General features: G+C 31.7%; 1 protein-coding gene and 1 non-coding gene across 2 annotated transcripts; one reads left to right on the forward strand and one right to left on the reverse strand.

Moving 5' to 3' along the window:
• The first annotated feature begins 333 nt into the window (after nt 1-333).
• Nucleotides 334-3,326, forward strand: LOC149479107 (uncharacterized). The gene has a single exon (XM_089708562.1). It carries the CDS (start codon nt 584-586, stop codon nt 3,320-3,322), a length of 2,739 nt encoding a protein of 912 aa, XP_089564688.1. The 5' UTR covers nt 334-583; the 3' UTR covers nt 3,323-3,326.
• Nucleotides 3,327-16,277: 12,951 nt separating this feature from the next.
• On the reverse strand, nt 16,278-16,359 carry TRNAL-AAG (transfer RNA leucine (anticodon AAG)). The gene has a single exon. It is a non-coding gene; the product is annotated as a tRNA-Leu (tRNA).
• Nucleotides 16,360-16,859: the final 500 nt, after the last annotated feature.

Raw genomic sequence — 16,859 nt, forward strand, 5'->3', positions numbered from 1 at the left:
CAAACAGGAGGAATTATGTAATTTGTGGGTACGTGCTTCCAGACGCAGAGAGGTACTTGTGAGACAGGTGGTATGTGATGAAGCAGTACCAGCAGCTAAAACCAAAGTGATAGTACGCAAAGCCCTAACTAAAGCGAATAAAACCCTACTGTGGCAAGCTAAGCAAAAATTAACACCAAATTATAAATATGTGTGGTTCCAGAATGGGAATATATTAATCCGTAAATCAGAGAATAATAAACCTATTGTGATCAGAAGCGAAACAGACATTGAAAATCTCCTCAACCAGGCAGCACCAGCACATCATCGGCGGTAATAGATATATTATTTTATGTAGGTCACCATAGTTCAGTCGAATATCCCAAGCAATAATTTAGAACTTTTTAATTGTAGTACATATAACTCATTTTGTAAAAATGTTCCATCGTTAGCGAAATCTCAATTTAAGTTAAATTTAGTCCATATAAATGTAAGATCACTAATTAAAAATTTTTGTTATGTTTTAGAATTAATAAACAGTTCATGTTCACCAATAGATATTCTCATATTAACTGAAGTAAACATTAAAGATAATATTGCAAATATGTTCAATGTAAATGGCTATATAATGCACAAAAAGTTACGTAAGAATAAAAAAGGTGGCGGTATTATAATATACATACGGAACGTTCACGTATTTACATTCAAACATCACACTTTAAATCACTGTGAATCAATTATAGGTCATTTAACGACTAATCACAAATACGTTGCAACAATTTGTGCAATATACAGGCCACCCAACGAAAGTAAATACTTGTTCGTAAGGGAGATAAAGGATCTTTTATCTAGTAAACCTTTTAAACACTTAGATATTTTTGTTATAGGAGACATGAACATAGATATAAAAATAAAGGGTAACATTCAAGATTTTTACATAAATAGCATGGCCGAGTGCGGTCTAACAAGTGTTATAACCGATTATACAAGAATTGAAATAAGAAACCAAATAATAACGCGTAGCGTAATCGATCACATTTTTGTAAGGACGCAATTGTTAGACCTGTACTCGGGCGTGCTCGGCACTGCAATGGCTGATCACCGTATGATCGTATTGTCGTGCATTGGACAATCATTAGCACATGTACAGGGTGACGTTAAAGTCATTCGAAAAATAGATAACAATAAACTTAATAATTTGCTTGATCATATTAGCTGGGATGATTTTACGAATACAGAGTGTCCATATAAATTATATGATAACTTAAAAAATACCATCCAAAATTGTTATAATCAATCACAATTTGAACAAATAATTTCAACATCAAGTAAAAGAAACAAAGATCCTTGGATTACTAGCACCATAAAAACTATGTGTGAAAAAAAAGATTTATCTTTTATTGACTGGAAAAATGACCCGACTAATAAAATACTTCGATTAAAATACAATAAATTACGTAATAAAACGCGTAAATTCATAGAAAAATCAAGAAATAATTACTATCATAATCAAATTAATCAAAACTACAACAATAGTCACGCTTTATGGCAAATTTTGAATTCATTAACAGGTCGCTGCAAAAATTCAATAGACAACTGTATCTTAAAAGCATTTCATAAAAATAACATAGACATTAAAACAATTGCTAATAATTTTGCACAAGAATTTTATTATAGTATTAAAAAAATCATTCCTAAATGCAATAAGCGTCTATTATGTGAAAATGATTATTATTATCCACAAAATAAATCAATGCTACTTAAAAAAGCTAACAGAGATAAAGTATGTAATATAATTAAAAAACTTAATATCAATAAAGCTCCCGGATTCGACAACATTCGATGTATTGACATAAAAAATATATGCACTAAAATCGTAGATATTATAGTTAAATTTATTAATGCATCTATTGTTAATGCTAAATATCCTTTAGAGTTAAAAACTGGAATAATCCGACCTATTCACAAAAAGGGTACGCGAAGTGAGTATGAAAACTATCGCCCGATTACCATTCTTCCGGTATTAGACAAAATCGTGGAAAAATTTATAGCCGAACAAATGCAGAATTTCTATGCCGAAAATAAAATTTTATCTGTCTCTCAATTTGGATTTCAACCGTGTAAGTCAACTTCACAACTTTTGTCAAAATTTACAGATGAAGTAAACTCATGTCTCGATAACAAAAAACATGTACTGCTATTATTTATCGATTATAGTAGGGCATTCGATACACTCAGGCATGACACTCTTATACACAAACTAGACAACTCCGGTATCCGTGGACCTCTTCTGGGATGGTTTAAAGATTATCTTGCTAATAGAAAATTTCGTGTTAAAGTAGGCGATGAAATGAGCAATGAAATGACCATCACCGAGGGTACAGCACAGGGCTCGGTGTTAGGACCTTTATTGTACTTGGCGTATGTAAATGATATGGAACATGTCATCAACCACTGTTCTATCTATCAATATGCTGATGACACCTGTCTAATAGCCTCAGACAAAAATATTAATACTGCAGCTCAACAGTTACAGGAAGATTTTACGCGTATCCTAATGTGGTCGCACGATGCGGGTCTTGTCATAAATGTTAAGAAAACAAAAATAGTACATGTACACTCGAGTCATTTGAAAAACTTTAATAATTTTAAAATCACGGCACACAATCACGTATGTCTTCACAAAGGTACATATTATAACCCGGACTGCTCGTGTGAATGTGTGGACCAAGTGCCTTATTATACTTACTTAGGACTGATTGTTGATAACAGATTTAATTGGAACCATCATATAGACTATCTGTGTGATAAACTTAGGGCCATACTCTCAAAATTATATATCATCAGAAATAAAGTACCATACAAAATTCTTCTCGGTATCTATAGATCATTGGCAGAATCAATAATACAATACGGTATCACAAGTTATGGACGTACATTTAATACTTACATTGATAGAATCACAAATTTACAACTAAGACTAATAAAAAAAATTGTACCTATTAATATTAAAAACAAGTTTAAAGATAAACCTCTCGAACTATTTAGCTATTGTAATGTACTGCCAATAAGACAAATGTTTCAAAAGATTTTTCTCATAGAACAATTTCATAACATAAACTTTCAAAATCCCATTTCGCATCAGTTTGCTACCAGACAAATAACTAATAATAAATTAATTATTCCTAAAGTACACAATCTCTATGGGAAGCGTACGGCTAATTTCTTATTACCCACTATACTTAATTCTATGCCACAAAAAGTTAAGAAGGATGTTAATATTAAAAACTACAAAATAATATACAAAAGATATTTTCTCGAATTAATTAAAACAATAAAATAAACATAAAAAAAACAACATTGTAATGAACACCCTGTATTTGTATGTCATGAATAGATAAGGAACCGGTTTATGTAGTCACATCTTTTGTCTTCCTTGCGAATAACAAACGGTGTTTATGCGACTGTGAGCGTTGCTACAAACCTCGTAAGGTTTCGCATCGCAAAATTGTTTTAAATAAATGTGAATTTTTGTTTTCTAATAAATAAATAAATAAATAAATAAATATTACTTTGTTATTCATGATAAACCCATATTTATCTAGACTTAACACTTTATATCAAACTAGGTTTCCGCCCGCGGCTTCACCCGCGCAGTCAACGAAAATCCCGCATAGTTCCCGTTCCCGTGGGAGTTCCGGGATTGTTTCATTTTCCCGGGATAAAAAGTAGCTTATGTCCTTTCTCGGGTATCAAAATATATCTCCATACTTACCAAATTTCATGAAAATTGGTTCGGTAGTTTAGGCGTGATTGAGTAACAGACAGACATGACAGACAGAGTTACTTTCGCATTTATAATAATAGTATAGAAGAATCCATACTAATATTATAAATGCGAAAGCTCTGTCTGTTATTTATAGAAACTATTTATTACTTCCCTACAACTATTTTACAGTTGCATCTTATTGAGTCAATTGATCGATATTATTATCTTATTAAATATTTAGAGGTAATAGCTGACGTTTAGTTTGAACTAACCGCAGGATCAATCACATTCCTCGATAATATACTTAAGTGGAGTTTTTCTACAATTCTATAAATTACTTAGTATTTCTCACGCAAGACATAGATTATCGAAATAAGTTGTTGCAAAAGCTTGAAATATTAATATTAGAAAGAATAAAAATTTGTCAATATTCATAAATAGCAAAATTGAAATAATCAATTTTAATAAATTAAATTTTAAGTTTATATTTTAACTTTGAATCAACTATTATTTCTGTACCCACCTTTAGTTGGTGAAAATTGCCATTTATCATTATTATTACTTTTAGCTTTCCGCCCGCGGGTTCGCCCGCGTTTTGAAAGAAAAAGCCGCATTGTTCCCATTCCCGTGGGATTTCCGGAAAAACCTATCCTATGTGTTAATCCAAGTTAACCTCTTTATCTATACATATAATAAATCTGTAGAAGGGTAAATTCTGTACATTGAAAATATTGAAAAAATAAATAGCAGGGGGTGTTACTGGATCGATACCAAACCCAAATATGTGATTAAAAAAATTTTTGTCTGTCTGTCTGTCTGTCTGTCTGTATGTTCAGGCATCACGTAAAAACTAACGGTTCGATTTCGATGAAACTTGGTATAATTATACCTTATTATCCTGGGCGTAAAATAGGATACTTTTTATCCTGGAAAATACGTAAAAAAAAATTAATCTTAATTTTTCAGTTTTATCCATAGACGTTGTTCTGTAGAACCGCGAACACACGTTGCGTATTATTATAGGCCTAGCCGTATTTGGGTCCAATAGATATTTATAAGATGTCATTGTCAGAGTTACTCAAAATGGAAAAATAAACCACCCACGCCAAGACCGACATCCGCGCGGACGGAGTCGCGGGCGGAAGCTAGTGTGTGCTAAATTTCATTATAATCGGTTCAGTAGTATTTGCGTGAAAGAGTAACAAACATACCTACATACATCCATAGTACTCACAAACTTTCGCATTTAAAATATTACTAGCAGGATTGGAAGGATATAGGATATACCGATATAGGATTCTATCATCTATAAGTAACATGTTTCTGCAAGCAAATTATTATAAAAAAATATTCTTAGAAGTCATTTATTAAATGTAACGATGTTCAATCGATGCGTGTAATTCGTATAGATGATTCAATCGATTATTGTATCGATTTGCTTGTCAACTCGATCATTAATCTAATTTTGAATCGTTACAAATGTTACAGTTGCATTTAATTCGATTCGGATTTAAATAACGGGTTAATGATTCTTTTAAATCATGGTTCTGAATTTGAATTTGAATTTTTTGTTAAATGATTGTTATGGTTTTTTTTAATCCGAATTTGATGATCTGGGGGCACGGTAGTGCCCCCGCCAAGACAAGCCAAGCGAGGCGCACGGGCACTACCTACCTTTTCTCGAAGCGCTTCGACGTTTTTTTGAACCCTCATAACTTGGGTTTGGATTATGCTAGATCAACAAAATTTTCGGGATATATTGTCAATAGCGGACTTATTGAACATATTAAGTTTTAATTACATTAGCTTTTATACTTCAGATTTTATTTATATCTAAAAAACGCTAATTTCGTCACTGACTCACTGATGATCATCAAAATTCTTAAGGTATTTCCTAATGTCCTAGAAAGCTGAAATTTTGTATGTAAGCTAGTATTAGCACACAAACAACAAAAAAATTATAAAACTTGTAACTTTCATCCCCCAACCCCTTAAACTAGGGGATGGGAGTTTGTATGAGACCTGTAATTTTAAATTAAATTTTGATGACGCTAGAGGTCTAATCTAATAATCTAAAACTTGGTTCCCCTAGATATATATATATATATGTATAGGTACTCCTTGTTAAAAAAAAAATTGTTACAAACAACCTACAAAAAGAAATGAAATCCCACCAAAAACATTTTCATGTAAAATGTTGCCAAGACGAGCCCATATGACTCGCACTGTCAAAAAGTTATCAGATCTCATGTAGAGCCAAGCTTCTAACACTACACGCCCTAACTCTACAAGGCCTAACTTCACAAACTCTACACCTTAGTCAAAATATGTGGCTTGGCCGTTCGTTACTACAAGAACTATTGTATAACACAAAAGTAATGAACAGTGAATTAATTTTTCACCTTACGCCGATGTGAATGTAGCGAAATGGCCAAGCCACATATTTTGACTAACGTGTAGAGTTTGTGAAGTTAGGCCTTGTAGAGTTAGGGCGTGTAGTGTTAGAAGCTTGGCTCTACATGAGATCTGATAACTTTTTGACAGTGCGAGTCATATGGGCTCGTCTTGGCAACATTTTACATGAAAATGTTTTTGGTGGGATTACCTTTTTCGTTATAAAGAAGCAATTAGGAAGCTTAGTTATCAATTAATTTGGAATTTTTAAGTTTATTTTCAGACAAAGTGGGTTCAATTAGTTTCATGGTTTGACTTTTTACCTAAAACGTTTCGAAAACAATTTTCTTATTTTTCTTGTTCTTGTATGGCATTAAAAAACATGATTGTGGTACAAAAAAACTTGTTTTAGTGTCTTAACTTGCAAGGGCTAAATATTTAAAGTAAGTAAGTATTTAAATAAAACGATAACATATCATATTATTCACTTAAAATTTAGAATTATTTTCAGCACGATCGAACCCCCTGTTTTAACACCACTGCACCTATAGGTAATTATATTGACAGAAAACAGCTGATGACTCATGGCCGACTTACTAACTGACATCATAGCAAGGACGACCGTAACACCTGTCTATAAGTTGGGTAAGTGTGGAAGACGCTTTTTTTGAGTTAAAGTTAAGTTTTTGTTTTTGTTGGGTGGTCAAATTAATGTATAGTAGCTTGGTTAATTGATTTGAGACTTGAGAGTAAATTGTAAATGTTTAAATAAAAATAATTAGTTAAATAGGTTTCAATCTACAAAAAATTATGATTAGATGGTAACATGTAACTTAATATTAAACTTAAATTGGATGCTTGCATAACGTTTGTTTGGACAGTAAGAAGAAGGAATAAGAATATGTAGTTTGGTGTAAATAATTCTTGGATTTGGATGAAAGAAGATAGATATGGTATAAAATAACACACGTAAGTTTGATTTCATACAAAAAAAGCCAGAGGAAAAAGCCTGAATGATTATGCAATTATGAATAATTATTTAGGCAATAATTGTACAAAAATATGTCTATATCTTCTGTTATAAGTTTAACAAAGAAACAACAATCATTAGTTCCAAAATAAAATATTTTTGCACTACAGATAAAGTGCCTTCTCCATACTTAGAACCAATCGAAATAATATTATAAAGAAAGTTCAAGTATTATTGTTAAATTATTAAAGACAAATAACTTCGCATTTTTGTATGTCGATAAGTATATTATTGTTTTCGTTGTCTGCAAATAGTAATAAATTATAAAGAAAGTCAGTTTGTTTACAATTTATATTGTTATGGAAGAAATTGTATCGATAAGTATAAAGGTGAACTTTTTTATCAAAGGTCAATATTCTATATAGGTCTATTATATTTATAAATTTTTCATAGGTAAGGTAAAAAGTTTTTATTATCTAGATAAAAGAATATGTCTGAAATCTTCCACGTTAATAGTAAAAAGTGCTGAATAGATTTTGAGGAAAATTGACACAGATAAACATTTAGAGAGTATTTCTTATTGTTTGTTGTCCTATAGTTTCTAAAAATTCAGTTTTAATCCAATAATTAAAATAAAAAGATTTAAAAATTAATTTTCAAATACGAGTAAAAACACAAAATATTCAATATAATATAATACAATTTTATTCAAAAACAAAAAACCAAAAATTTTACTAATAAAATTCTCACACAAGTATTTAAACAGCAAAATGAATCGTTTTTAAAATATCAACTAAAACGTTAATACAAAAATTCGTTCCAGCCTTCAAGGTAACATGATACGATGTTTTTTAAATTATCTGTGCATCTGTCATCGAGATATTGATGCACCCTTTGGTCCTACAATATTACAAAATTTGCATACACCATTTATGGGTTAACAATTGTCATATGATTTTTATCCCGTGCTAAATAATCAATTTTCAACCTTATCTATAAGCAATATAATATAAATTTGCATAACGTAATAACGTTCTAAAACTTCACGAAGATCACTAAAGATTTTAAAGACGTGTATAATGCATTTTGATCTCTATTCTCACGGATTTAATATTGAAATTGCAATCACCGCCTAATCGAATTCGCAAGATGACGGCATAACTTGCATCTTTTTCATACGCCATTTTTTACAAAATGACCTCTATCATCGTGTAGTACAGTAAGAAATTGTTTGAAACGAGTAGTAGGAGATTGCAGAAATCCAATTACAATGCAAAATGTATTCCGCCCCACAGGAATAGGGTTGAAAATTGCGTGACAGCGTTCGGTATGGGAAGAGTTTAACCCTTAAATGGCTTATGCAAATTCTTGGCTAGGAATTATTTTTGGTATCATTTTTCAATAGCTCATTAAAGGTAAGCTTATTCTGGCGTAAGTGCCGTAGGTTCGGATTCATTGTGAGCACACTCTGAGAGATTCCCTTGTATTGTGATCGGAGCGATTTTATGGCTTTTATTTAAATTTTTGGCATTTGACGGCTTATTTGCATGATTGTTATTTATGGTTTATTGTATCTATTCTGCATGGGATTTGAGTGGAATAGCTTGTATCGGTTTAATGCTTCGTTGTATTTTAACAATTATGTGAATTATTATTCTTTTCCTATAGATTGCTGAGATCTATTAGGGCGCAGCTCAAAATTATATTTTTTCTATAAATATATTCTAGTTTACATGATAATATTTATTTATACTCGAACTTATGTGTGGTGTAAGGTGTTAGCTTATAACTTTATAATCAATTGTTAAGCCTACGCTATTATATTACACTACCTGTCCCGACTCCCGGCAAACGTTGTTCGCTGCCTTACTCATGTCACTTAGGGGTATGAAAAATAGATGTTGGCCGATTCTCAGACCTACTCGATATGCACAGAAAATTTCATGAGAATCGGTCCAGCCGTTTTGGAGGAGTATGGTAACTAACATTGTGACACGAGAATTTTATATAGATTATTAGGAGATTTCATGATGGTCGAGTGGTGTTAAAGTTCTCTTTGTTTGTCTGCCTGTTGCACTTTATGAGAAAATAATCGAAGTAATTGTTGTATATTTGGCATTTCTAGAAATGATTGATGATGAAAGATTTACTTTGTAAATTGTGCATAAATCTAGATTTATGCACAATTTACAAAGTAAATCTTTACTCTTCTTACAATACACAAATAATGGTAAGTTTGTGTAAATACTAATATTTAATTTAATAATAATTTAATTCTGTCAGGTGATTAATTTTTATGTCTATACAATTTGGTGGTCAATCTATTTCATAAAGATAAAATGTCTAATCTTCAATACAGTGAGCGGTTTACAATAAATTTTACCACACCAAACCACCATAATTAAGGAAATACGTTAAGAATTAAGTTCTAAAATTTAAATTAACGTCGATATCTGATAAAAATCGAATAATTAACAGCTCCCATCAGACACATGTCGCTAACAAAACCTCTTACAACATAGCTAATTACACCACGTTAGAGCGAGATAGCGATAGCAAAACTAGTGTGTAAGAAAGAGATGGTTGCATGGAAGATCGGAAGTCGATTGTACCGCACCACTGCGCACTGACCGAATGTGGTTTTTTTAATTAAAAATGGCTGATATATTTGATCTTGAATGATTTGAGGTCATGTGCGCGAGCGCCGTTTTTGAGGGTTATAATGAATTTTAAATTTTAAGGGTTGTGACAGGTGATATGGATAGTCTGTAACACAGGTCTATAACAATTGGAGTACATTTCTATCTCTTGCTCTAAGCTTTATAATATTAGTATAGATAGATTGTTTGGATTGAAAATCTGTTATAGCACCCTTAACGCGCTAATCTCAGAAACGACGTGTCCGAGTTGATAAATTCTTTCAGTGTTAGATATTCCATTTATCGAGGACCTTAGGTATAATATCATCACGCTAAGACCAATAGGAGCGGAGCAATGCGGGTAAAACCACAGATTAGATACTAGCTTAAAACTGCTCAAAACACAGGGTTATTATAAATAAATTTTCTTCATTATTTTTAATCCAAATTCAAATTTATTTATTGCACGCCTCATAAGCGAAGCGTTGAGGTGGGTACTACTGTCACTTCGCGCAAAACATCTGATTTTTCAAACTTAAAATGTCTTTATGTATCATACATTGCACTTGTAAGATAATACATACACACACATATTAAGAAAAAACACTATTTTTAACGTTCATGATATTTTTGATGTCATTTTTGTTATTTAAACTAGTTAAAAAACAGTTTAAAAAAGTTCTGTCTTGGACGTCCGTGTGTCTGTATGTGCGGATCCTTTTTCTTGTTAACACGATAGCGACCGAAATACTTTACTAATCGAGTCTTTTTTTTTCTCTTACGCTTGAGTATGCTCAGGAATAGAACCCTTTCATTTTTCAGGGTCTGATTCGATGTGGTTTAATTGTTATTAAATAAACAAAAATAATAATTAATAAATATTTATTAAAAAAAAATTATGAGGCGTGCACTTTTGGATTTTCCAAATTATTTTTTGATTATTTTTATCAATTAGGTCTAGATTCGTTAGTTTTGTATATTTGACACCACGTTTCCTAGTTAATTGAGTTTCTAAAGGAAACCTAGGACTTTTGTTACGTATACATTTTAACAATGAATGGTCACGGCTGGTAATCAGCGAAACAGTGTAACTCTAACATCTTTGTTTACATTCTATTCTTATCGGTATAATAATCTCTTATTGTACCTACGTATTACTTTTTAATGATTAATTTTGTAAATTTTGCCTCTCTTTCTCTTTATTTCATTTTTAATCTAACTCAATTATTTTGATGCTCAAATTTCAAAATGTTAAATGACATATCAACAGGATAACAGACGAACAAACATTTTTTGAGCAACTTATGTTTTCTACACATCGTTCAATTAATGTCCCTTCATCCACATCACTTAACACGAAAAATAAACAAACGCTACAAAAAAAATAAGAAAAATAAAGATCCCTTTAAAAAAAAATTTAAACGAAAGACATTCAATAATTCGTTTTTAATAACAAAGACATGTGAAAGTCGATCGATACATATCGATGGGCCCTTTGTCCTACTTCCTTGGCTCACCGCAAAATAACCGCCTTGCCTCTAATTGCGTTCGTATCAGGTGTATACACCGTAACTGACCGGTCATGCGAGACAACATACAAAATATACACCTTATCTCTTTACAATAGATTTGATAATCCCTTGGGAGGAAGTACAAATTGTTCGAGTACTATTGTTAAGGTCAATAGCAGTTTCGTTAATTACTCTTTAAGAGTATGTGCTCCTGGTACCGTCTTAAGTTTTGGTGGTAACGGACATTTGGAAGTTATTAATTATCTATTAGTGGTATTGAGTAAAAAATAAGTGATCTAGACGTAGTAAAAAATATAGAATAAGTTCTGAGGCTTCTAATTGTACTATGCTTCTACTTGAGGTCGAGCTTTAAGCTTTTGCTGATTTCTTTCTTTGCATGGAATCTAACAAGGCCTTACTTGCTTTTTCTATAAGGTGTCGATGTGCATGTTGCTCTATATTGCTCAAAAATTTGATTGAAATAAAACATGCTAACGGTTTATAATGAAACATAAACAATATAATATATTTATAGTTGAAAATTCAATATTTGATGATGTAAGAGTTATTATAAGAAATCTATAACATTATCTGAGTCGGAGACGGGAACATATCTCGTATAAGATTCTAAATGTTGGTACTTTACGTTTCTCGTGTTAGAAAAAACATTCAAATAAGAATTTGTGACAGCTGGTTGTAATTTGTTTAATCAAGTACCCTATTTATCTAGGTAAGTCTATTTTATTATTTTAAAATATGTACTTCGTTTAAACCCTTTGGTCGTAGTCTATTGATGACAAAAAGTGAGTAGACATTTTTGATGGCGCCTACAGACTGTGCTTTTTATGACGTATTCACAACACCTGTCAAGTTTAACCCATGAAGACATTTATACAAAATAAATACCTATATACTTACATACACTTAAAAATCATCACCTTCTTCCGCCGCTTCCTACTAGTCTTTGACGTCCAAGAAAAAGCCATAAAGCTGATTATAACGAAATTTGAGACATCGGCATATAAAATTGTAGTTAACACGCCACTGGCCGCCGTTCGTTAAAATTATGTATATTCTCAACTGACTTTCTTATCGCCATCAAAGTTTTGTGTAGCGCGATGTACTGTTTTGATACTTTGTAAATTTTATAATGTAGTTGTAGTTGTTAACGTATTGGGAAGAGGGAAAAATTAAAGCTTGAATTTGCAAATAGGGCATAATATATTATACTTAATATATAAGTTTGTGTTGATGTAAAAAAATAAAGTGAATATTGTATAGAGTGGGAACCATAAGTATGAACATTCACAATTTCAATAATAAATGAATTTATAAAAATTGGCAGTGTTTTTTATATTGACTAACATCTATCTACTCATGCATAATATACAGTTTACAGAATATGAATACTAAGTGTAAATATTACTGAAAATAGTTTCATAACTGAATGAAGTGCGTCGACTCTACGTGTATGTCAGATAAACATTCTTTATTACGACTTTTAACTGGATCCACTGAATACAATCTGGCTTAGATATTTAAATAGAGTAATAAAGATAATTTTTACATTCGACATGAACAATAATACTTACAAAAACGTACATCTAATTCTTTAATTCAAACACATAAGTATCAAAACGTTCCAGTCCACACATGACACATTGCTATCGCATGTAACTAACAATCTAATTACAACCCGCGGGAATCGAACCCCGAACCGATAGCCGATCGGAGGGTTCGAGCCCTGGTGGAATTAATTCAAATTGTTTATTGGTACGTTTGGAAGTAGTAAAATAGTAAGTTTGTAAGTACTAAGTATTATTCAAATAGGGACTTTTTGGGTTGATGTTTTGAGTTTTTGTAATTTGAGTTAGGTAAGTATGAACTGGCAAGTATTAATTTGACTATTACTGACTAATTACTAAAATTGAGGGAAAGACTGAGTTTGAGTTGAGTCTTACAAAACTAATTCACAAAACACTACGTGTTGTGAATCAGTTTTGTACTGTCTGAGAAAAAGAAAAAAAAGATGTGCAAAACTATTTTGATAATAGAGTATGTAAGTGAGCTTGCCCTTAAAATACTTACGTATATGCTTTTCTAGTTCATTTTATCTAGTCCGTTAGTACCTGTCAGTTAGTAGCAACCTGTGGTAGCAACTGACATTCGACTAAATTAGCCACCAATTAGCCACCAAAATTTAAAATTGAAATTTTTAATGTAACTGTCTGATTTTCAGATTGTCGTCACATCTTCATCCAGTGAAGAAAAACATCATGAGGAAACGGACATGTCCATGAACAAAAAAATGTGACGACAAGTGATATCTACCAACCCGCACTTCGCCATAATAGTTGATTGCGGAATAAATCTTTATAGCAGATTTTCATAATTACTATAAGTTTTTGAGTGTGTGTCTATGTATCTGCATAAGAAGACCTATATCTTATAATTTAAGTTTAAAGCTTATAATTTAAATTTAATTGTGAATAAATTTTTGTTTTCAGTAAAAAAGTGCATTTATTCCCGAAATATTTCAGTCAATTAAATAAGTTTACAAAACTATACCACAAATATTGCTTCTATCACTTGCCATTAGAAAATATCAATAAAATTTTAATGGAATTAGATAATTTCTGCCATTCAATTAATTTATTGTTATTTAAAATGTCTGCGAGGGAGGCAATAATTAAATCGAAGGACACTGCAGGCGGGTGCAGTCACAATTTACAGCTTTCACGCTATTTTCAATTAAAAGCCTAATGGCTCACGCTTCGCCAATCCACCGATTGTCTAATTGTAGATTTATATGGAGCTGTTAATACCATAGAAAAAAAACAGCTGTTAGTTAAAACAATTAAATACACGTTCATCGCTAAATGTCGAGTTTGTACCTACTGTATAGATCGAATTCACTACCAAATGCATTGGGGCATTTAGTAGTTCCTCACTTTAACATTTAAACACAAGCTCCTTTCTTATTGAACCTTGTTATCTTTTTACTTTTTATTATTCAAACATCTGTTTATTATTAGTTTAATGTTTCCTAACAAATGCAATTCACTATGAGTTCAATATTTGCGATCTAGTATTCCTTAAGTTAACAATGTCTTCTTCATTAGAGTGCATCCATTTGTAATAATTGTTAAAATTACCAAAAGGGCAGCATTAAGAGCTCCTTTTTTATCAATAATCAATTCAGTAACAATTTTCTTATCATAACAACACTGCATACCCAATACCACCTAAAAATTTCAAAGGGTGGTATTATCAGCTCCATACACTCAACCCTAGGTTACAGCCACACCCTTTCTGAAAAACTTTCCTCTTAATCGTTTTACATTACGATCGTGTAATGTGCTAAGTTTGAGTTTCATTGTTATTGAAAATTTTCCAATATGCGGATCGGAACTCTTCGCAATAATAATTATTATGTCGGGCCTCGTTAAGGGAATTGTTAAATTTAACGTTAACTTGGAATATTTTGTTAAGGGCTGATTTTTCAATAATTGGTTAAAACTAATTCGTCGAATAATGTATAAAACTACCATTTTAAAAACGTATTCTAATTGCCCGTGTTTGACAGTTTACGTGACGTTTTATTCTTATCGTGTAATACTTTATTGGACGGGTAAGTTTTATCCAAGCATTGAAAAATCGGCCCTAACTTAAATTGATTTGTTTTATTAATAAAATTTTTAATTTAATATCCTTTCTTAAAAACATGTTACGTTTAACTTTAACCCGTGCCATGGTGCTGTACGCGTACTAATCCATACTAATATTGTATTATAAATGCGAAAGTAACTCTGTCTGTCTGTCTGTTACTCAATCACGCCTAAACTACTGAACCAATTTTCATGAAATTTGGTATGGAGATATTTTGATACCCGAGAAAGGACATAGGCTACTTTTTATCCCGGGAAAATGACGCAATCCCGGAAATCCCACGGGAACGGGAACTATGCGGGTTTTTTTTGATTGCGCGGGCGAAGCCGCGGGCGGAAACCTAGTCAAATAAAAAGTAGAGTAAATTGCAACAAAATCGATTCAGTACTTCTCGCGTGGGAGAGCAACACACATCTTCATAACATACTCATATAAACTTACGTACATTAAGATGTTATTTTTTAAAGGTTCAGTTTATTGAAAACTTCTAAAGGTTAGATCAAAGGTTACGTTTCTTATCTCAAAAGGTTAACAAAAATGGATACCATAATGGAATCTAAGAAGAAGATACTTGGGTACTTGTAGATTTTTAAGCAATATAACCTGGGATCACAATTAAAGTAGACACAACAATCGAAGTATATATTTCAAAAAACTTTCCAAATTGTGAGAACTACATACACGAAACCAGAAGGCACTATCTTTCAAATAAAAAATGAATCATCAAAATCGGTTCATCCAAGCCAAAGTCCTGACGTAACAAACACAGTAAAGACGAATTAAGAAACAGAACTGGAAGTCGGTTGATAAGAAAATCTAAGAATGTTAGGAATTGAATCGACATCAATATAATTTAGGGACATGATAATCAAGTAGATAGATCCTAATTGCTCAGAAAATTGTTTATTTGTTGATAATTATACAAAGGCAAGACGGAAGCGAATCACGTGTCGCCTTACGTTTTACGAAATATTTTAGAGAAATCCTCGCCTCGCGTAATGAGTGTCATATTCGGTGTACCGTCAGCAAATAAGTTTTATAGGATTTTTTAATTTTTTTTTGAGAAATGAAAGTTCGAATCCTACATGATTAATGTTCTATTTTATGTAAGCGATAGTAATTGTTAATAAAATTAGGTTTTCATTTTTAAATCTACCTAATTAATATAAGAATATCTGATAGTTAAAATACCTAAATAATAGATATATTCATTTTTATCGATCGAAGTATATATTTCACAAACCACGTACAAAGTACAAGACAAGTTAAAAAATAAGGTGAAAAATTTATAACAGTCTAAATAGGCATCTATAAAAATATCTTGAACATTTTTCATAAAAATATCTTGGCAGCGGTGGGATTCGAACCCACGCCTCCGAAGAGACTGGTGCCTTAAACCAGCGCCTTAGACCGCTCGGCCACGCTACCCACATGAAAACTACTGAAAAAATAGCTCACTATGTTTTACAAAAATAAAACGGTATGTGATAAAAATAGAAAAGATAAATTCTTGGGAGAGATGGTATTTGTAGACGTGTTTGTAAACTTGACGATCTGTAATTATTGGTCGTCTGTTTTTATTAATTGCTTCATTGTCATTTGTTTCTTTTGTGTTGTCAATATAAAGTGATATTGTGGTTATTTATAGGTACTTCTCATTAATGGCGATTTGACAGTCATTAAGTGGATGAGAATTGAGAATGAATTTAAAGAATACCTTTAGTTTAAATTCTTCACTTACTGAAATTTTATTAATTAAATACAGTTCCTAGGTTACCTTATTCCTTCTACGGAAAATATTTTATGGCATTAATAAAACAAATATTACATAAAAAGGAAATATTTATCCAATCAGCTGTCAATCTTTCCCACAGCATTTATAATCTTTACATATTACTAGCTGTGTTCTGCGGTTTCACACGCATTGC

This window comes from Colias philodice, chromosome 21 (genome assembly GCF_061535455.1).
Source record: "Colias philodice isolate Cphi_HAF_F1 chromosome 21, ilColPhil1 Martin Lab GWU primary, whole genome shotgun sequence".
In the NCBI taxonomy this organism is placed as follows: domain Eukaryota; kingdom Metazoa; phylum Arthropoda; class Insecta; order Lepidoptera; family Pieridae; genus Colias; species Colias philodice.

Excerpts from the sequence above, each read along its gene's own strand:
- LOC149479107 (XM_089708562.1), top strand. The coding sequence starts at position 584 with ATGTTCAATGTAAATGGCTATATAATGCACAAAAAGTTACGTAAGAAT.